This window comes from Camelus dromedarius, chromosome 9, assembly GCF_036321535.1.
Source record: "Camelus dromedarius isolate mCamDro1 chromosome 9, mCamDro1.pat, whole genome shotgun sequence".
Lineage (NCBI taxonomy): Eukaryota > Metazoa > Chordata > Mammalia > Artiodactyla > Camelidae > Camelus > Camelus dromedarius.
The window spans coordinates 71,480,571-71,502,107 of record NC_087444.1 but is presented as its reverse complement, the minus strand read 5'-3'; the positions used below and the strand labels follow the sequence as shown (position 1 = coordinate 71,502,107).

At 54.8% G+C, this 21,537-nt stretch overlaps 1 protein-coding gene across 2 annotated transcripts; it reads left to right on the top strand.

Moving 5' to 3' along the window:
- The first annotated feature begins 1,327 nt into the window (after window positions 1–1,327).
- On the top strand, window positions 1,328–20,653 carry EXOC3L2 (exocyst complex component 3 like 2). Of its 2 annotated transcripts, XM_064489418.1 has the most exons (13): window positions 1,328–1,503; window positions 3,268–3,726; window positions 4,893–5,428; window positions 8,589–9,222; window positions 10,750–10,861; window positions 11,808–11,909; window positions 12,012–12,112; window positions 12,324–12,434; window positions 13,378–13,513; window positions 16,327–16,449; window positions 16,742–16,897; window positions 17,708–17,829; window positions 20,022–20,653. In XM_064489418.1, the coding sequence occupies exons 2-13, from the start codon at window positions 3,671–3,673 to the stop codon at window positions 20,293–20,295; spliced, it is 2,463 nt and encodes an 820-aa protein (XP_064345488.1). In that variant the 5' UTR covers window positions 1,328–1,503; window positions 3,268–3,670; the 3' UTR covers window positions 20,296–20,653. The 2 variants fall into 2 exon arrangements, with proteins under 2 accessions (XP_064345488.1, XP_031314711.2); XM_031458851.2 differs by lacking the exon at window positions 3,268–3,726 and having other exon boundaries at window positions 1,329–1,503.
- The last annotated feature ends 884 nt before the right edge of the window (window positions 20,654–21,537 follow it).

Genomic DNA, 21,537 nt, shown 5'->3' with positions numbered 1-21,537 from the left:
AGACCCAACAGTGGCCACAGCCCATAATAGGCCACTTGGTTCCAGCCAAGCCCGGGCTGCCTTCTGACTACCACTGGTCCACGCTGACCTGGGGAGGACAAAGCCTGTCCCTCCCCCTCCCCTCTTGGCCACTGCAGCAGCCCCTTCCCCAGGACCCATTGCCTGGCAAATCCAGTCCTTGAACTGAGCCCTTCAGGCCTTGGAATCTTAACCTCTGCCCCCACTTAATCCTAGCCTGCTGTCCACTGAGCCCTCGAGCCCTCGCTGGGGCTGGGAGAGCAGCAGTGATGCTAACCATAATCCATCCCAATTCCATTTTTTTTTTAATTTTTAGGTTTTTAAATTTATTATTTTTGATGGGGAGGAGGGAGGCAATTAGGTTTGTTTGTTTGTTTAATGGAGGTACTGGGGATTGAACCCAGGACCTTGTGCATGCTAAGCACACACTCTACCACTGAGTTATACCCTCCACCCAACCCAAATTTTACTGAGGTGAGTGATCACTCTCTCAGGTCCAACACCTGGGATGCTGTGACTGAGCCCTGGGAAGGCCACCTAAGCCTAAAACCCAGCCTTAAAAGTAACTTATCCTGCATTGAACCCCATCCAACCCCCAACCCATTCTCAGCCCCATCTGACCTGCCAGTTCCATCCCCACAACTTCCAGTCCTTACCTTTGACCCATCCCCATTCGTGCACCCAGCTGACAGATCTTTCCTGAGCACCTACTCTGTGCCCGGTGTGCATCAAGGGATGTAAAGATGAACCAGGTAAGCCAAACCTGCTTTGAATTTACATTCAATTGGGACAGTTGGAAAATCTATCAGGGAGACAGAGGAACCTGATCATTGCAGATTATAGAAGGTGCTGTAAAGGGATTGAGAAATCCCAGCAACGTCCTGGGGGAGAGAGAGTACAGGTGGGAGCAGAAGTGCTTTTGCTGGTCGAGGAATGTCTCCTTTGAGGAAAGGACGCTGGAGCTGAATCCTGGGTAATACGGAGGGAGGGGGCCATCTGGAGACTTGGGGACAGGGGCTTTTAGGCAGAGAGGACCACAATTCTGAAGCCATGTCCAGCGCCACTCCCTGAGGCCTCCAATCCCAGCCCCTGGACCCAACAGAGTATTCATCCGTGAGCAGGGAACCCAAAAGAGAGCTTTGGGCCCACATCCAGTGCGCAGTGTCTCTGTGGGGTACCCAAGATGGTGTTGTCGCCTCAGGAGGTGTGAAGAACAGTCAGGGGGTGCCATTTCCGGACTGGGGTGTGGTGAGGTTGGGGATCTGACAGCAGCCTTGTCCTTCGTCCCAGCCCAACCACAGCCTGGCCTAAAAGGGCAGACAGATAACAAGTCCTTCCCGCCCCTGGCCCCAGAGAGGGAGGGGTTTCCTGACAGGAAATTGACCTCCTCTTACCCCCCCTCCTCAGATCCAAGCTCTCAGCAGTCCCGGCTGAAGTAGCCTCAGGACAGGAGAGCAGCAGGGACAGAGGGACATTGACAAGGAGGTGAGTGTGCGGGAGGAAGGGCCCTCTGAATTTGCGGCTGGACTAGAATTTGGGAGAAATATGTGCCCTGAAGCCAGGAGAGGCTGGGCTAAAAGAGTATCTAGGGCCTGACCTTGGGAAGGTGCCAGTGAGAGGAGAAAGGAGCGGGAGGAGGGTTCAGGGAAGACCTTGGGGTCTCTGAGGGTCCAGGCTTTGAGAGTGCCGTGGAGAGCTTGCAACACCAAGGGACAAGCGAAAAGTGTCATTGGGTCGGATGCTCTCTGAGCTCAGGTAGGAAGGCTGAGGCCACGGAGGGATGAGCGCTTTGCTCCATCCCCGAGAAATGAGGTCTTGGAAGTGGGAGTGGGGACGAGGGTTGGAATGGAGATGGAGCAGGAGACAGAGATGGGGGGGATGAGGTTGGGAGTGAAGATGTGAATCAGCTTGAAACAGGCTGGGCAGGTGACAGAATTGTTTGGGGGCAAGGTCTGGATTGGGGCTGTAGAGGTCTGGCTTGGACACACAATTTGTAAAGGCAGTTCCCTAATCCGGACACTGGGGACTGGAGGTGATGATTTCTGCAAACAGGTTGGCCCGTCTGAACAGGGTTTGGAACTTTGGGGAAAGGCTGGCAGCAAGGAAAAGGAGGAGGAGCCCAAAGAGGGAAGCTCTGGTGGCCAAGACATCCTGCAAGAGCTGGGAGGCTGGGGGCTTGAGGGATGCCTCGGAAGTGAGTCAGGGGCCGGGCACTGGGAGGCAGACGAGGGGGCTGGATGGGGCAGGATGTTGGAGTCAGTTTGCAGAGGTGGGTGTTGGAGCCAGGAAGGGGAAAGACGTCGGGGACAGTTTTGGGAAAATGTTGCAGCTAGGTCTGGGGATGTTGGAAATGGTTTGGGCATATTGGATCCAGTTTGGGGGTGGATGTGAGAGCCAGAGGGGGAGTGTCAGACTTAGTTTTGGTGAAAAAAATCTAGTTTGGGTGATGTTAACTTCAATTGGAGGGAAATTGGAACCCCCTGTTTTGAGTGAAGAGGTAGAGTTTTGGGGGGGCAATGATGGAGCTGGCTCTAGGGGATGATGGAGCCATTTTGGGGATAAGGCATGTGGAAACCAGTCTGGAAGATGAAGACTGAGAAATCAGGGTGTGAATAGTGTGTGTGTATAGGGGGCTGGTATCGATTGCCCACAGCCGTGGGGGTGCCAGGCAAGGGTTGCCATGGTGACTGCCTCCCTGGGGGATCGGGGACCAAGGAGATTGGAGAGAGGCTGGCACTTTGTTTCTAGGAACAGAAGGCTTGAAAAACAACAGCTAAGGTCTAGAGGCTGAAGTCAGGGAGGAAAGAAGGGGGCTCCTCACTAAAAAAGGAAATGCTCTGGCCCACGGCTCAGCCAACTTAGGGCCCCTTCTGCATCAGCCTTGCCTGAGGTCCCCCATGCACCCCCCCACCCACTGCCCAGTCTTGACCCTGCCCCTCATCTGCTCAGAACCCGTCCTGGTTTAAAACAACCTACATGTCCAGCCATAGGGGGACGTGTGAATGTCTGACACTTCACACAGTTTTGTCACAGTCACACCGTGGAATAGTATGCAGCACTTAAATCAGTTAATGCCACAGAGACAGGCATGGGTGGATCTCCCATGTATCAGGTGAGAAAAAATAAAAAGCAAGTTACAGGGGATACACCTAGTAGGACAGTGTTTATAGAGAGTTTGAAACCATGTAAACAGTATGTTTGTTTTCTATACTTTTCTGAATGTTTGGACTATTTCATCATTTTCAAAAGCGCCCTTCCATGGCTCCCCAGTGTCCTTGGGAGAAAGTCCAAGCCTGCTCCTTGCTGACCTCTCCAGTTTGATTCATCTTTCTTCCTACCTCAGAAGGAATGGAGCCCTTGCCTTTGTTTCCTGTTTAGCACCCATTCATTCCCAGAGGGCCTGCCCTGGGAGCTGGGGACAAAGTGGTGACCCAGACCAGCCCTGCCCCTGCCCTCTCGAGGCTCACAGTCCAGTGGAGGACACAGATCCATCCCTGGACAGCGATGACCCAAAGTAGGAGTCCTGAGAGGGGGCACCTGCCTCAGCTTGGGCATGCATCCAGGAGGGCTTCCTAGAGGAGATGGCATTGGAGCAGTTCCTAAAGCCTGAATGGAACATGGAAAACAGATTTGCATGTAAAAGGACCAGTAGATGCTGAAACCCAGAGGCACCTGGAGTAAGGAGGAGGAGAACGTGGACCAGCACTGGTGAGATGCATGGCTGGCCAGCGAGAGGGCCTGGATTTTGTCCTGAGGGCACTAGGGAGCCACAGAAGGTTAAGAGAGGGTGAGGAGCAGGTTTGAGCCTTAACAAGATCCTCAGGGGTGGACTAGAGGACTAGAGGCTGGAGACCAGGGAGGAGGCTGAAGCAGGGATGCAGGAGGGGCTTGGACTAGGGTATGGGCCGTGAAGAGGGAGGAGACAGGGATTTAGGAGATGGAAGGGGGAAGACTCTGGAAACTTCAAGCCCCATGAGGGCAGGGACTGGGTCTGTTTTGGCCACTGCTGTATTCTCAATGCCTACACAGGTCTGGGCCCATGGCAAATACTTAACAAGTGTGTGTGTGTGTGTGTGTGTGTGTGTATTAAAATCTACATAATATAAAACTTATCAAATTAACCATTTTAAAGTGTGCAATTCAGTGGCATCTACAACATTCACAATGTTGTCGACAATAGCCACTATCTAGTTCCAGAACATTTTTATCTCTCTGAAAGGAAACTCTGGACCCATTAAGGGGTCAGTCCCCAGTCTCCCTCTCCCAGCCACTGGCAACCATGAATCTTTCTCTCTGTGGATTTACCTATTCTGGACAAAGAATATCCCCAGTAACTTGGCTGAAGGAATGGATGGGGTGGGGCAGAGGGGACAGGGGTACTAATTGAACAGGGGACAGGAAGCAGGTGCCCAAGTGTGTGAACTGGATGCCTGGGTAGACAGTGGCATGGGGCTTGGGTCCCTATTACTCTCTGCCCTTTGCTGGCTGTGCCACTTTGGGAAAGACGCTTCCCCTCTCTGAGCCTATTTCCTCATGAAGTAGGAGGGTCCACTGAGATGTTGAACACTCCAGGGCAGGAGTGAGTTAGGGAAAGGGTCTGAATGCCCATGCTCTGGGGAAAGAACCCGGGATCTGGAATCTGACAGGTCTGGTGAGAATCCCAACTTTGTCCCTGAATCACTGTGGGACTGGAGGCAAATGCCTTCTGAGCCTCCATTTTCTCATCTGCAAAATGGGCATGATGATAGTCCTCACCTCATGAAATTGTTGCAGATTCAAGAGGTAAATGCTCAGACCATGCTAGGCACACAGAAGCACTGTCATCAACACCACTTGTCACCAATACCATCGATGGTCCATTGTTTTTTTCCCAGGTCGCTGCCTGTCAAAATGCCCATCCTGAAGAGTCTAGGGGTGGCAGACTCTAAGGTGTCCCGAGCGGGGACACTACCCCTGAGGTCCTCTCGAAACCCCTTTGAGGAAGTTTCAGGGCTGGAAGAGGAGGCTGAGGAGCTGGGGACCCTGCCCAACGGAGCATCTTGTCGCCGCCGTGCCACCCTGGAGAAGCTGGCAGGCCTGGCCCCCTTCCGGCTGGGCAGAACCCCTGGCCGGCGGGCGGGCAGCCCCGGGGACGAGCAGCCTCGCTCTTTCCTGGGCCGTGTGCTGACACCTGGGATACGCAGGAGCTCGGCAGATTTTGGCCTCCTGGCCAGGCTTCAGGGGATCCGAGCCCACGGCGATGAGGAGGCAGCTGGGGAGGCTGCTCGGAGATTGGCCTTCCTGAGACTGGGGCGTGGGCCCAAGCCCCAGCGGGTGTCACTGGCCGAGCGGGTGGTGCCTGCAGGTGAGGCGGCTCCCGATCCCCCACCCAAGGTCCCGGAGCCCCCAAAGGTGAAGGAGCCATTGTCAGGTGAGTTGGGAGTCCTGGCCCAGACCTGGGAGAATCACCGTGTCTCCACCTGTGACCCCATCTCCATTTACACCCGCAACTTCCATCTGCCCACCTCCATGTACAAGGCCAGCCCATCCCCTCTGCAGTCCTAATCCCCCTTGCCAAGTTCCAGCTTCAGCCCTATCTCCACCCTCATCCTCAATCTGTCCCTCTCTCCACCTGCCATCTTCAACCTCACCCCCTTGTCCAACCACAATTGAATCACCAACTTCAGTCTCATCTCCTCCAATCCCTTCCCATCCCCGATTTCAACCTCTCTCCCTTGCTACCCTCAAATTCAACTCAACCTCATCTCCCTTCAAAATATCCACATTTGTCCTTGACCTTACCCCTCCCTAACCTCTAACACTCCACCTCATTGGCATCCTTAGCCCCAGCCATGGCCTCAAACTCCAACCCCCACCTCAGCCTCCTCCTTCATCCCCCATCTCTTCTCCTCTCCCACCTCACTCTGAACCCCAACTCCATCCCAATCCTAACCCCTTAGCCCCTGCCTCCACCCTCAACTTCATCCTTCCTTCAACTTACATCCAAACTTCATCTTCAAACTCACCTCCATGCCCAATGTCTACCTTCGTCTCTCAACTACATCCCCTCAAATCTACCACCAACTGTGGGAGTTTCCTGTTAGTAGCACAAACTGGGTGACTTGAAACTATAAACATTTATTCTGTTGCAGTCCAAGAGGCCTGCAATCAAGGGGCCGGCAGGGCCATGGCCCCTCTGAAATCTGTAGGGGACTCTTTCCTTGCCTCTTCCAGCTTCTGGTGCTTTGCTGGTCATTCTTGGTGTCCTTGGCTTGTAGCCGCATCACCCCAATCTCCCATCCTCACTTGGCTTTTTCTCTGTTTTCACATCATCTTCTCCACTGTGTATGTCTATTTTAGTGTCCAAGTTTCCCTTCTTATAAGGACACCAGTCATACAAAATCAGGGCCCCATTCTATGACCTCATTTTAACTTGATTATTTCTTTAAAGACCCTATTTCCAAATAAGATCCCATTCTGAGGTCCTAGGGGTTAGGACTGTACATATGTTTTTTCTTTGGGGGCAACAAACACAGTTCAACTCATAATGCCACCTGAGTTGTATCCTCAGCCCCAATACTACCCCAAACCCCAGTGTATTCCTCAGTGCCTTTTTGGTTTCCACCCATACTTCTTTCAACCCCATCAGTAATCTCCACCTTGAGACACATCCACATGCTTATTGCCAACTATCCCTTTCTCCAAACGCCATCTTTAACCTCACCCTTAACACCCAATACCATGACAACAGCCAACTGGTCCAGACCCATGCCACGGCCCATTCCTCTACTCTCATTTCATCCTCAATTCCATCCCCGTGAGTAACTTCAACCTTTCCCCTCTTCAGTCTCACTCCTAACCCCCAACCCCAGGATCTCAGCATCCACCTTCAACCCCATTCCCCTCCCCAACTTCCTCCTTCAGTCCTAGTCCCATTCCTAGTCCCTCCCAGCCCTCATTTTCAACTTTAACCCCAAACTCAACCTCATCCTTCATTCTTAATCCCATCTCCACCCCATCCCGAGTCCCAATCCTAACCCCTCCATGTTCAACCTCCAACTTCAACTCTGTACATTTCTAACCCCAACTTATGTCCAAATTTCTTCAAACTTGCATCCATCTCTACCTTCTTTCATCCTCAATATTCACCTAAACTCATCTCCACCTCCATCCTTACCCTGAAACCCTAGATGCCATCCTCAATTCCTTTCCCATCTCCCTCTTCAGATTTCACCCCCCACCTCACCCTAATCCTAAACTCCCTCACCCCAACCCCCACCTTCATCCCCATCCTCATCTCCAGCCCCATCCCTGAAACTCCATCTACATTCCCAACCCTGTCCCAACCGCTGCCTTCATTCAACCCCACTCCCAACCCTGCCACTATTTCCCCCACCCCCACCCCCCTTCCTAGCCCTCCCCCAATGGACATCCCTTGCTGCCCCAGCACTGGAGAGCCCTTTCTTCATCCTCTGATGCCCTCCACATCCTGGCCAGAGACTATTTCAGCCCTTGCTCCCGAGGGACTGGGAGGGCACCGCAGTGAGGTGAGAAGGGGGTGACTGGAGCCCCCGCCTTCTGGAAACGGATGGGCAGAAATAGCACTGGCCAGGAAATAGTTTCTCTGCCAGGGAGGAAGTGGAGGGGGGTGGAGGTGTTGAGGGGTAACCCTGGGCCACTGGGACCCTCCCTCTGCCTTCACTCAGAGGCCTCCCAATCCCATGACTCTCCTCTCCTGGCAGAATGTGAATCATCAGAGAGCCAGATCACCCCTACAGCTGTCCCCACCCCCAAAAGACCCATCTCTGGTCTTCATAGCCTCTTCCCACCTCCAAGCCCCGACTCTGCCCACCAGTCCACTGGTTCTCCATCCCTCTCCCTCCTTACCCGGCTCAGACTGTCCTCCCTTGGCCATTCCACCTCCTCTGATGCCTTTCTTTGGCCCTGTTGCACTTTTTTTTAATCCTATCCGCCCTCAACTCCTCTGACTCCTCCCCATATCCTAACCCACTCCCTGTACCCTCTCCCATGCCCTGATCCCTGATCCGAAGCCCTAACCCTCTCTTTCTTCAACCCCTTTCCCCCTTCTTACTCCCCTCACCATCCTTTCCCTAATCAGACCCCTCCAGTCTTTTGACCTCCTTCCCATATCCAGACTCCCTCTCCCATCACCAAACCCCCTCTTCCCTTCCCTAACCCTCTCCAGTCTCCTCCCCCATGTCCCGACTCTCTCCCTTGCTCCCTCCTCTGCCCCTCCCCCATCCTCCCTCCCCAAGTCCCGACCCCTCCCATCTTTCGGTTCTCCTCACCCTCCTCCCTTGACCTCCTTCTCCAGCGCAGATTTGCCCACCCTCCTTCTCCCCAACCAGCCCTCAACTACCTCTCTCCTCCCCTCCCCACCCCAGCCCCCGACCCCTCATCTGACACCCTTCTCTCTTCCCCTTCTCCTGAAACGCCCCGACTCCTCTCTCGGCCCCACCCCTTTCCCCCTCCCCTAACCCTCTTATCCTCACCTCCTACCCCTTCTCACTCTCCACAACCCCCTCCCCGCCTCGTTTTCCTGCCCCTGATCTCCCTCTTTGTGCCCACAGTGCTGGAGATCCTGAGCTTGATCCAGCAGCGCGAGCTCGCGCGGGCCGACGAGCACATCTTGGAGCTGGAGGCCGAGGAGCTGGCGTCGTCGGGGGGCGGCGCGCCGGGGCCGCCCAAGGCCGAGGGCGCGAGCGGGGGCCGCCGGGCGCGGGACGTGGCTCTGCTGTACGAGGCCCTGCAGCGCGAGCTGTGGGCGCTGGTGCGCGAGACGCTGGCGGGCCCCGGGCCGGGCGCGGGCTCCGGGCCGGGCGCCGTGGCGCAGCTCGGCCAGGTGCTGGTGCAGGAGGAGGCGGCCGACGGGCGCCGCGGACCCGAGGCGGCCCGCAAGCTGCGCGCCCGCTGGGCCGAGGCGGTGGCGCGCGCGGCACGGGAGCGGCTGGAGGCGGCGGCGCCCGGGGCGCCCGGGGGCCTGGCGGGGCAGCTGGAGGCGCTGCGGGGGCGGCTGCTGGAGGACATGGGCGTGGTGCGGGGCCGCCTGGCGCCCTCCTACCCCGCAGGCCTGGGCGCCTTCGGCGTCTACCTGCGCGGCTACCACGGCGCGCTGGCCGAGTGGATCGGGGCCGCCGCCCGACGGAGGCTACCCCTGGCCGACCGCTACGCGCTGCTGCACTGGCACAACCAGGTGTACCCCAGGTGAGCTGGGGCCGCCGCAGACCGCCCAGCCTAGGGACCGACTGCCCCAAGGTCGCATAGCTCCCTCCACCCCCCTCCCCTTCCCCGGCCTTGGCCTCTTCAGATCCTAAGGCCCCTGTACCTTCAATCCTAGAACCTTAACATCGTTGACCCTTTCAGGCTTAGCACTGGTGACATTCACAATCCGAGACTCCTAGCGCTCTCCGCGCTCCCAGCGCCAGACCCTCAGCAACATGGATCCTTCTGGTCCTAGAACCTTAGCACCGGCCACCCTTCTGGTCCTAGAATCTTAGTATTGGATCCTTCTGGTCCTAGAACGTTAGCACCGGCCATCCTTCTGGTCCTAGAATCTTAGCATTGTTGATCCTTCCAGTCCAAGAACCTTAGAATAGTCAACACTTACGCTCTTGAAATCTTAGCACTGCCCACCCTTTCGGTCCTAGAAACCTAGCACCAATGACCCTTCTTTGTCCTGATGCTGTTGACCCTTAGGATTCTAGAACCCTTACACTGCTCCCGCCTTGGACCCTAGGGCATTAGCCCTGGTGACTCTTCCAGTCTTAGAACTTTAGACTTGATGACGCTTTCAATCTTAGAACTTAGCACCAATGAGCCTTCGAAACCTAAACCTTAGCTTCATCCCCTCTTGGGATCCTAGACCCTTGACTCTTACAGTTTTAGGACGGTAGCACTTTTGGCCCCTAGAAGTCTATACCCGTAGCATCTAGAACCTGAATACCATTGAATGTCCCAGTCCTAGACTCGTAACCATTGAGCCTTTGAATCTGAAAACACATCCATCACTGTGGCTGGGGGATGGAATATGGTGATTAGCTATGACTGTGTCGATACCAACTCCAGGGAAAAGTGAGTTAGCCACACCCAAACTGCACATTGGAGGGTGAAGGCAGTGGGTGCTTCCTCAAACAAAATCAGGATGCTGTCAACAGAAGAATGGGACGTTTTGGGAATCCCACTTGGGAGTACATGTTGATGACATTCACACCCCATCCGTGAGGGATGGAGGGGGGATAGGGGAGCGTGGAATGAAAAGACCTGAGTGAAGTCTGATTTGCAGGGCTTTTGGCCAAGAAGATGCCATTGGCAAAAGCCTGGTGTGTGTGTGGGTGGTGGGGAGGGGTGGGCAGGCACAGGCTGGGGCAGGCAAAAACGCAGAAGTGGGAGTGAGGGCTGCACTGGTCGGGACTAGGAGCAGAGGTGGAAGAAAGCTTCCGTCTGCTGAAGCTCTAGTGGGTGAGACCTTGCGTGTCAGATCATCAAGCCTGGACTTGACCCCTGCAAGTCCTGCCCGGACACCATCCATCAGGGAGCTGACTCAGAGAGTTGGAGCCAGGGGAGCAACAATTCCAGAGACTTCCTTTGAGGGATGAGCAAAGCTGGCCTCAAGAGAGGAAGGGAGTGGCCCAGGTCACATACACACAGGGTGTGAAGGGATGGGGGTGGGGAGGGGTCCAGCTGCCCAATCCCACCTCTCACAGACCTCCCTGTCTCTTACCCCCGCCCCAGAGAGGTGCTAGGTCTGGTGGACATGGTCGCCTTGGAGAACGGGGAACTGGGGTCCCTTCTGTCCCCTGGCACCCTTCGTGGCTTGGAGGATGAATGTGTCACAGATGTTAAGGTACCTGGGACATGGCATTGATGACTGAGGGGGGTGCTCTGCACAGAGGGAGGGGTCACACTGAGCTTGGAGCCTCTCCCCTCCCCTCTTCCCTATTTCCATCTCCCTCTTTCCTTTGTGGACTTTGAGTTCTGGCCAAAATACATCAAAATGTACACCCATCTGATCACTTCAGTCTTATGCTCAGTGTTGCATCCCAAAGCACCCAGCCAGATGTCAGGACACACAGTAAAGGTTCAATACATTTGGACCCTTCAAATCTTACATCAAGAGAGAGTCAGTCACAGACCCAAAGAGTCCCAGAAGGAGGGCATCCAAGCATGTCTGCATATAAGCAGGGCGGATAGTAAATGTGGTTAATAACTGGCCGGGCATTGGCACTGCTGAGCAGAATGGCGCAGCCATAAACAACGAGCCCAGCCACAGGGTTGTTTCCCATCTGAAAGCCAGTCCTGCCCCAGCCACAGATATCAGAATTCTTTGCAACCTGAGAGCTTTGAACCTGCCAACTGAACATGTCTAGATTTTCAGACTCATTGAACTGAAGGCCAGGGAATCAGAGATGTGTAAACCTTAGAATCCCAGACCCTTGGAATTCCTGAATCACAGAATTTGGAAATCTTGAACAAAGTGTTTTGCCGAACCTGAGAGCAGACTGTTAGAACCATTAGACAATGAGAGAATAAACTGGTAAACCCTCTGGCTATTAGATGGAGGAGGCTTAAGACCACAAACTCTTAATATCAAGTTCCAAATGATAGGCTTAGGAATGGAAGTGACTGGGGTGGTTTTCTGGTCAAGGTTCCCTCCCAGAGTTACCTCGGTGAGCTCACAGGTAGAATCCAGGCCTGCTTGGGACTAAGGTGTGGAGATCTTGGTGGGACAAAGGGAGGGAGAGTATCCCAGGCACCCTGAGTGCAGCCTCTCTCCCACCTCCCTTCTCCAGGCGCAGACTCGGGCAGCCCTGCTTCGAGTGCTACAGGAGGACGAGGAGCACTGGGGGAGTGCGGAGGACTGGTGCAGCAGCCTGGCACAGGATGTGTGTGAGGTAGGGGGTAGGGAAGAGGAAGGAGAATCACCTGGACAGCGCTGGGTGGGAGAGTGGGACCTCATTCCCTCCTCACCCCTTCTCATCCCCTGGACCGTGAAGCTGCTGGAAGAACACACGGAGCGAGCACCCCGCATCAGCCAGGAGTTTGGGGAGCGGATGGCCCACTGCTGCCTCGGGGGGCTGGCAGAATTCCTGCAGAGGTATGGACGGCTTGGGGCAGGGAGCAGGTCTGGGGGTGCTGGGCATCTGGATCTGGGATTCAACAGAGAGAGGAGAGATGAAAGTGTGTCAGGTCAGGTGGGCAGGGTTGCCTCCATGGGGATCACAGGCTTGCCTGGGCTGAGTGCCCAGCCAGGGGCCCTCATCCCGCAGCACTCCATCTGTCATGCCATCCTCTCCTCCTCCCACCAGCTTCCAGCAGCGCGTGGAACGATTCCATGAGAACCCAGGAGTCCGGGAGCTGCTACCCGACACTTATATCAGCAGGACCATCTCCCTGGTCAATTGTGGGCCCCTCCTGAGGTGAGAGCACCCACAGTGAAAGGCCTCCTTCCCACACTCCCCCAACCCCATTATTGCTAATGTTTCCCATATCTTTGCAGGGGCATCTGATACATTTACTGGTAAATACGTGTAAATAAGTACATCTATGCAAAGGCATACTTCATGCATGTGCATATTTCATACATACAAGTAAATACATTTAACTATATGCAAACATACTATTCCTTTTCCTTAAAAAAAAATACAAGTGGAAGAATATTGAACACACTCTGCCCTCTTCCCCTTAACATCTTGGAGGACTTTGTTAGAGCCTGAAGAGTTTCACATTCCTTTTTCATCTGAACTGTGTTCCACTGTTTAGACATACTATCATTTATTATCATTTATCTAAGCTGTCCCCAATGGATGGACAATTGCCTCTGCTCTTTTGCAGGGAAAAACTGGGCACATCTGTCAGCCCCCACAAGTGTGGGGACTCGGGCATACACTCCCAAAAGGGGGTCTGCTGGGATTTGGGCAGAAAGTGCCAAATTGCCCTCCAAACCAGGTTATAATTTCAGCAGTGGAGATGGTCATCAATACAACAATGACAGGATATGAAAAGGGTAGAATTTTAGATTTAGAGTCCTTTAGAATATCACAGATTTTTAGAATGGAGGCATCCCCATTCTCACCCAGAAAACATCAAAAGAAACAGAGACCCTGAAAGACCCCTTCCTTCCCACTACATCTTTTAGCCTCCTAGACATTTCAGGGCCCCCACGACCCCCAACTCTCCAGACATCCTCTGATACCTCTCAGCCTCCAGGACCTCCCCAAAGCCCCTGACTTTCCTCAGCTTCCCATCTGACCTGTCACCCTGGTGCCCCACAAAATAGAGTCTATCTCTGGGGAGACACGTCTAGGCAGTGGGGGTGAGATGTTGGGGCTCCTTGACTTTTGGCTCTACTGATCCCTAAAGGGCTCTGGCGGAGCGCCTGGCCCGGGTGGGGCCCCCTGAAAGTGAGCCGGCCCGGGAAGCAGCAGCCAGTGCTCTGGATCGTGTGACCCGGCTCTGCCACCGTGTCCTGACCGACCTGCTGTTCCAGGAGTTGCAGGTGAGGAAGGCAGTGGGCTGGGGTGGGGCCAGTGCCAGGACAGGGGAGCATCCCCACTCAATCCTGCAGTTCCTTTCAGCCCATGAGTCAGTGTTGGGGAAACAGATAGGGTGGGGAGGGTGATGGCTATGTCTGGCCATTTGAGGGGACAGAGAAGGGTGCAGGAAGGAAGAGGTGGGAGGATATGATAGGGGGGAGGACAGAGAGCCATCAGCAGGAAAGGGCCTTGGGGGCTGGATGGAGCCCCTCCTCACTGAGGTCCCCCAAATTCCTGGCCAGCCTCTCCTAGACTCTAGAGCCCCATTCACTCATCTCTAGGCTCCTGCGCATGCCCAGAGGGGACTAGGTTCAGAGGTGGGTGAGAGTACTTGGGGTGGGGAAGCTGGTGGGAGTATGGAGGGGGGACTGAGGTGTGTGTGCATGTTGTAACATTTGCTCAATCCATGTTGTACATCAGAACACGTTCCTCCTCCGCCTAGAACCCTCTATGGCTCCCAGATCACTCAGGGCAAAAGCCAACGTTCTTGCCATGGTCCCCAAGGCCCTGCATGGTCTGCCCTTTCCCTCTCTGACCTCACCTCCTCCCAGTTTCCCACTTGCTTATTCTACTCCAGCCACATCCACCCCATTGCTGCTCCTTAACATGGCATTCCAACCTCAGTACCTTTGAACCTGCCATGCCCTCTGCCTGGACTACTCTCCCTTCTAATACCCACAGAGCTCCTTCTCTCACCTCTTTCAAGTTTTGACTCAAAAGTCACCTTTTCAGAAGGATCTCCCCTGACTGTCCTATTTAAAATAGAAGCCCTTGAGACGCCCACATCCCCCCATCTCTCTATTTGTCTCCAAAGCACTTATCACCACCTGCCATGCTACATCCTTTGCTTCCCCCCCTCCCCAGTCCGTCTCCTCCCATTGGAATGTTAGCTTCTCAAGGGCAAGGATTTGTTGGAATGTTTCTAAAATAGCTTTATTATGGAAAATTTTCAAATACACACAAAAGTAGACAGAATGACCTCTGGTGGATGGACTCCAGCAAGTATCAGCTCCATCTCTTCCCCTGCCCCTCCTGCCCACTGTATTCTTGACACCTTGTATCATCCATCACCACGTCAGCCTGTATCTCTGAGAGATAAGGAACTCATCCCTTTTAAACAAACATAACCACAATGCCATTCTCATACCTAACAGATGGAACAGTCATTCCTTCATATCACCAAATATCAGATCAGAATTCAGATTTCCTGAACTGTTTATGATTATCAAGCACTTGGAGTTTTGTTTATCTTATTTTGCACTATGTCCCCAAGCATTCCCTGATGTGTCCCCAGTGATCCACCCAGGGCTGGGCCACAGAAAGGGTTCAGAGAGTGTTTGTTGAATGACTAAATGAACAAGTATGGGAAAGGAAGTCAGTGAGTGCGCCCAGCTATGCCACTTCCAGATAGGGGTACTTGGGCAAGTGACTTTCCTCTTGGGATCTCTGTTTGCTCATCCGGAAAATGGGCACAGGAATGCCAGTCTTCTCAGATGGCTGGGAGGAAGCAATGGGCTTGTGGACAGAAAGTGCTTAGCCTGGGTCCTGGCCCTTGGGTATTGGCCATTGTGATCTTCATAAATGTATAGATTTTATAGCAACAGCAATACGTCCTGAGTCGAGTGCTGTACCAGGAGCATCGGCTCATTTAATTGGCACGTCTTGTCAACAAAAGCTCTCAGGCCTCATTTTTGGAGGTTCAGAAAACTGGGGATGACAGAGCAGGAAAGAGGTGCTGTTGAGTGGGTTAGGAAACTGCTTCAGACCCCCGTGGGCTGCAACCCTAGAGGTGTCCTCACACCCCCATTGTCCACCCGACTGCAGCATCTCCCCGTTGCTCCTCCTAGCCTCCATCTCAGGGACAGACACACTTCCCATCAGCCCACCTCTGGGATCCAGATGCCTCCTTCCCCTCCCCCCACAGGTGGCCACTTACTCTATCCTATGAATGGATCACCTGCATTCTCCTTTCCCCGTTGCAGACCCCCCCCCCATTTCTGCCTCAGTCTTGCTCCCTCCCATCCATCTGGGTGAAGCACAAAGCTGACCCGCTCCCTCTCCTGCTTAGAACCTGCCATGGCTCCCCAGTGCTCTCACAAGAAATCTAGGGCTGCTCATTCAGTCCAGGAGGCCTGTGGGCTCTGCTCTGTTGACCTGGCTTGCCCCGTCTCTTCACTAGGTAGTCATACATCCCCTGCCCGCACCACTTAGAAGGGCCCTAGCTTGGTAAAGCTCTGCTGTCTGTGTCTTGATGTTCTTAATATTTGAACAAAAGTCTCCCATTTTCATTTTGCATTAGGCCTGTGAATTATACAGATGGTTCTACCAGCCACACTGACCTTCTTCCTGGTCCATCTGAAATCTGAACCTTCTTCACACTGGCTTTCCTCTCTGCTTGAGCCACTCCCTCTCCCACCCTTCACTTGACTAATAATAATCTTGTGGGCCTCAGCTCCGATGCCCTCTCCTCCAGGAAGCCCTCCTTGACTGTGCTGACTCAGGCCTCTCCTCTGGGTTTCCTGTACCCCTGGGCTCCCTCCTTCCAGGCATTACCCCTCTGGGTTGTCACTATTTGGGGACAGGTCTGTCTTCCCTTCTGGACTGTGAACCTCAGGAGGGCAGGGCCAGGCTGTCTCCGTCACTGCTGTGTCCTCAGCGTCGCACAGCCCTGGTGTAGCTGGTAGCATGGTTTGGGGAGCAAATGTTGAATGGGGAAACAACGGAAAGTGGGCAGAAGGAAGGAGAGTGACAACCCTCTCCCCACTCTGTCTCCCAGCCGCACTTCAACAAGCTGATGCGCAGGAAGTGGCTGAGCAGCTCTGAGGCCCTGGATGGCATCGTGGGCACGCTGGGAGCTAAGGCCCTGGCCCTGCGCAGGATGCAGGATGAGCCTTACCAGGTGCGTCTGCTTGTGCGGGGAGGAGTGCGGGGTTGAGGGGGAGGAGGGGGGCAAAGCGGAGAGGGCTGACATGGGGGCACTCTTTGGGGGCCGGTAGGGGGAGTCCGCGTGCTGACTTGGGGGACAGGACAGGGGTCACCCATTGGGAGACCAGAGGGCTGCCGGGGGGCTGGGGGCGGGGCGGGGCGGGGCGGGGTTCCCGTTGGATGCCCCGCGTGGGCGCGGGCGGTTGGAAGCGGGGAGAGGGGGTAACCGGCAGTTCACACCTCCTCGCATCTTCCCGGGTCCCCAGGCGCTGGTGGCCGAGCTGCACCGGCGGGCGCTGATCGAGTACGTGCGGCCCCTGTTTCGCGGGCGCCTGCGCTGCGGCTCCACGCGGACCCGCAGCCGCGTGGCCGGGAGGCTCCGGGAGGACGCGGCGCAGCTGCAGAGGCTGTTCAGGCGCCTGGTAAGTGCGGCGCGGGGGCGGGGGCTCCGAAACCACGGAAACCCCTTGGCTTCCGGGAATCCCCGGACTCGATACCCAGGGAAGGGGGCTTAGAATAAGACCCTCACCCAACTTTAAACCAATAGTAACACTCTGATCTTTACCGTCTGCGGGTGAAAATCGGCTTTCTCGAGGTGAGAGCTCGCTCTAGGCGCGAATAAGAAAAATGATCCCTATGCATTGCTATGGGGATTAGATCAGTTAAGTTTCAGTAAAGGCTTAGGATCTGGGGTCCTGAACATTAGCTTTTATTATGAGCACAGATAGAAGCTAAATGCAACAGAAACTCAGAATGCTAGCGTTCCCAAATCCAAGCGTTTAAAATCACCAAATCTTGTTTGTACCCAGTTGTAATCAGCAGGACCGGAAAAGCCTCACTTAGTGGCTATTCTGGGAGTTTCTAGCCGAGAGCCCTTGGAATTAAAAAAAATTTTTTTTGGAGGAGGAGAAATAATTGTAGATTCACGTAGGAAAGAATGCAGAGAGACCTCTGGCATACCATATTCGGTTTCCCCGATGGTAACATTTTGCAAACTTGTAATAGGTTTTGAGGGGTGTCCCCGAGCCCCAAATTATCTGCAAAACCAGCAGTAGATTATATTATGGATGTTTCTTCAAATTTCCAAAGGTTCCAGGTCACCTCTGACCATAGTCTGCCCTCTGCCCGGTTTTAAGGACAAGACTGCCGGGAGAGGCGAGGTCTTGGGAGGCTGTGGTTTTGAAGGGTGGGTATTGATTGGGGCGAGAGTGTAAGCCCGGCGTTTTCTGCAGGAGTCCCAGGCCTCGTGGCTGGACGCCGTGGTGCCCCGTCTGGCCGAAGTTCTGCATCTGGAAGACACGCCCAGCATCCAGATGGAGGTGGGGATGCTGGTGCGGGACTACCCAGACATCAGGTGAGATCCCCACCCCCACGCCGGCTCGGTTCCTTGTTGCCCGCGCTGCCGCCAGGCCGAGGTCTCCCGGTGAGCCTTGGCATCCGTCCCTGCGTTTCCTGCCTCTTGGGCGAGGGAGGGAGGCGACGAGCGTGTCTGACGGCCGTTTCCTGCTGGAACCAGGGCATTATTAATACGATTTCCCTCCTTCTCCTGCCGCCGCCGTCGCTGCCGCCGCCACCACCAAGGCTCGCAAACAAACAAGCAGTCACAGGAAGCCCAGGGCAGGGGGGCGCGGGGCCGCCTGGCGGCAGGAAAGGGCCGGCCCAGCAGGGGAGCCGCGGGGGACACGGGGACACGCACGGGCACACGGGCGCACACGCACTGGGACGGTGGCAGGCGCCATTCAGATCCTGAGGGACTGTTTCCTTTCTCCGTGATCCTCTCTGAGCCTCAGTGTCCTCCTCTGTTCCGTGGGGACAATAGTACTTTTTTTTGTAGGATTATTGAGGGATTCGTCATGGTCATTACCACTATCAGCATCATCATCTATGGTGACAGCAGTCACAATACCAATTCTTGCTCATTGAGTCCTAACGTCAGACCTCAGAAAGCATCTTACACACCCACCCTATTAGAAAGAGTTATTTTAGAATAAAAGCTATTTTTGGAAAATATTTACAAGCAAAAGTGATCACTGTTCTAAGTCCTTGGTACCATCCGAGTCAGGCAGAAATTAAGTAGCTTACCCCAAATGCCACAGCTAGCAAGCAAGCAGCAAAGGCGGGACATGAACCCAGGCAGCAGGCTCTAAAGCTGGTGCCCCTGACCACCACACAACACTGCCGCTTGTAAACGGTGGTGGCAGTGGTGGCACTCTTGCAGTGCGAGTCAGGCAGACAGACGTTCTCCACTCAGAGAGACAAACCCCACAGGACCCGGGAGTGATGCATCAGCCAGGGTTGAGGGCGTGGGGTTGAAGGTGAGGATTCTGGAACTGATTCAGGATGCATGGTTCTGGTTCTGAGATGTGGGGCTCATGTCCTTGGAAAAGCACAGAGGCCAGGGTCCCAGCACTCCTGCTGGATTGAAGCTTCTGAACTTGAATCTGAATTTGAACACGGAGCTCAGTTTGAAAGGTCTCCAGCTGGGCTGCAGGGAGGGGTTCCAGAGCTGAGTTTTGGGGGCCATGTTTTGGAGCCCAGTTAAGCTAGAAGGTTCTCGAGCCCCATTTTGGATGAGTGTTTTGGAGCTGTGGGGATTCCAAACTTGGGATGTGGGAGGGTGAAGGCACTGAGCTGGGCTGAAGGGAGGTGGTGAAGACTCCAGAGCTCTGTTTGAAATGAAAGTTCTGGAAAAGAATGTTGTGTTCAGGATTTCAAGTTAGAATCAGTTGGTGGTTCTAGAGTTGAGTGTTGGATCCCTGATCTAGAGTTGAGATTGGGTGAAGGGAAAGTTCCATTGTGTTAGATTTAGGTGCAAGGATTGTGGAATAGAGTTCGTTTTGAGCACCTAGTTTCTAGTTGGAGTGAGGGTTCCCAAGGTGAATTTTAAGTTCTGGAGTAGACTTTTGGTTGAGAACAATTCCAGGAATGGATTAGGGGTGAAGTGAGTGTTCCAGGGTCAGAATTTGGATGAGGGCTCTGGAACTGTAATGGGGAAGAAGGTTCCAGCCCTGGCCTTGGGGTGAGGTGAGGGTTAGGATGGGGCTGTGGTGAGCATTTCCAGCCTAGATTTGAGTGCTGATGTGGGGCTGTTCATGATGAAAGTGAAGATGACGTTCAGGTTGCTACAGAGTCCAGAGCTTAAACAGGTGTGAAGGTACCAGAATGGAAATTTAGGAGCTATCTGAGCTAAGTCGGGGGTGAAGATTGAAGGTTATTTAAATAATTAGGAACTCAGATGGGGTGCAAAGGAAGATTTTTGTGCTGGGTTTGGAAGTGAGGCCTCTGACATCCGTGGTGAGTAGGAGGATTTGGAAATGGTTGGGAGGGAAGTTCTGGAGGAGGGCTGGGATGGAGGTGGGATCTAGGGGGCCTGGCGGGAGGGGTGGCACTTTGGAGGACTGGTATTGGAGGAGGAAGAGGGGAGGGGAGCAGAGGGGCTCTAGAGCTAAGACAGGTTCTGGAACAGGTCAGGTGGGGTCCACAGGTGGGCTGGGAGTGTATCTGAATCAGAGAGCCCCATGCACCTGTCCTCTCCTCTACCCACAGGCGGAAGCACGTGGCCACCCTCCTCGACATCCGTGGCCTGCGCCACACAGTCGCCCGCCATGAGATCCTGGCGGTGGCCCGGGACCTGGAACTGTCAGAGGGGGGAGCTCTGTCACCCTCTCGGGACCATGCCTTCTTCGCAGACATCCCCGTGCCCCGGCCACCTTTCTGCCTCAGCCTCCCTCTCTTCCTGGGCCGCATCCCCCTCTCCTGGCTGGCCCGTCTGCCCTGGCCTCGGCCTCCGTCCCCATCAAGGCCCCGGGCCCAGCACTGAGACACTCCAGGCTCCGCCTCGGCACCACCCCCCATCTCTGCTGCTGACAAACCATCCTCCTGACTCCCTGCCTGGGACCACAGACCCCTGGGCCGGAGAGATCTTTCAGGGTCTCCTCACCTACCCTCAAACTCCCTGTCCAGAAGAGAAACAGGCCCGAAGGAGCAGGACTTGTCCAAGGCCACGAAGCCCGTCCCCAGCACCACCTCTCTAGCCCAGTGTGTGGTGCGTGGCGTTTTGGAAGGCTCTCCAGAAATATCCCAGGCCCCCCCTTTCCCCTCACCTCAAGGTCTGGCCTCAAGCCAATGTATTAAGGAACGTACGATACTTAGAATAAAGAGGTTTCTATTTAACACAAGGAAGGGCTGAGTCCCCAGTGTGGGGGGGGGAGGAAGGGCCGGGGGCAGGGCCCAGGGCCAAGGGCTTCTCACACGCCCACGGCCGGGCTGGGGTCCAACTCTCGGGCAGCGCAGTGGAGGGTGAGGGAGGCCCAGCAGGGCCGCCTTGTTTATACTAAGTCCCCAGGGCTGCGTGACTCCCCGGCAGGCCCGTGGCCTCTCTGAGCCGGGGCCCCTCATTTTGGTCAGTCGCAAAGCGCCTTCCTTTCTGGGTGGAGTGGTTCCACCTTGGCAGCCCCCGCCCCTCCCCCGTCCTTCACCGGGAAGCTGTATCAGAAGAGGAAGGAGGTTGGGGGCAGGGCTGGCGGCATCCAGGGCGCCCTCCTGGGTTGACGCAGGAAAATCTCAGGGTGGGAAAAGTTCCAGCCACTCACCCCCAGCCCCGCTGGATCCTGGTCCCCACGGAGACCTTGAGGTCACCTCCTTGCTGACCCCTGCCCCTCCGGCCCAGTTGGACAGCTTGTGATGGATGCTTCCTGGTGTGGCTCTTTTTTTTTTTCTTCCCTGCGAAATCGGAAGGAGGAGGCAGTCAGGGGTCAGTGTGGAGGTTGGGGTTGGAACCTCACGCACATTTGAACTCACGTTTGAAGGTGGGAACTCAGGACTCTTGGAGCCCCAGGGTTGTGTGACGCTGAGCAGGAAGCTGACCCTCTCTGGGCTGTGGTTCCTGTCCCTCTCTGAGGTACTGCTTAACCTCTCTGCCCAGGACAAGGTGAGATGTCCAGAGGACATACACTCCTCACTCCACATCCTAAAATAACACTTTCTGTATCATTGATATACAAGAGAGGAATTGAATTAACAAAGGGCAGTTTATAGGCATGTAATGAGAGCTGTATTCATC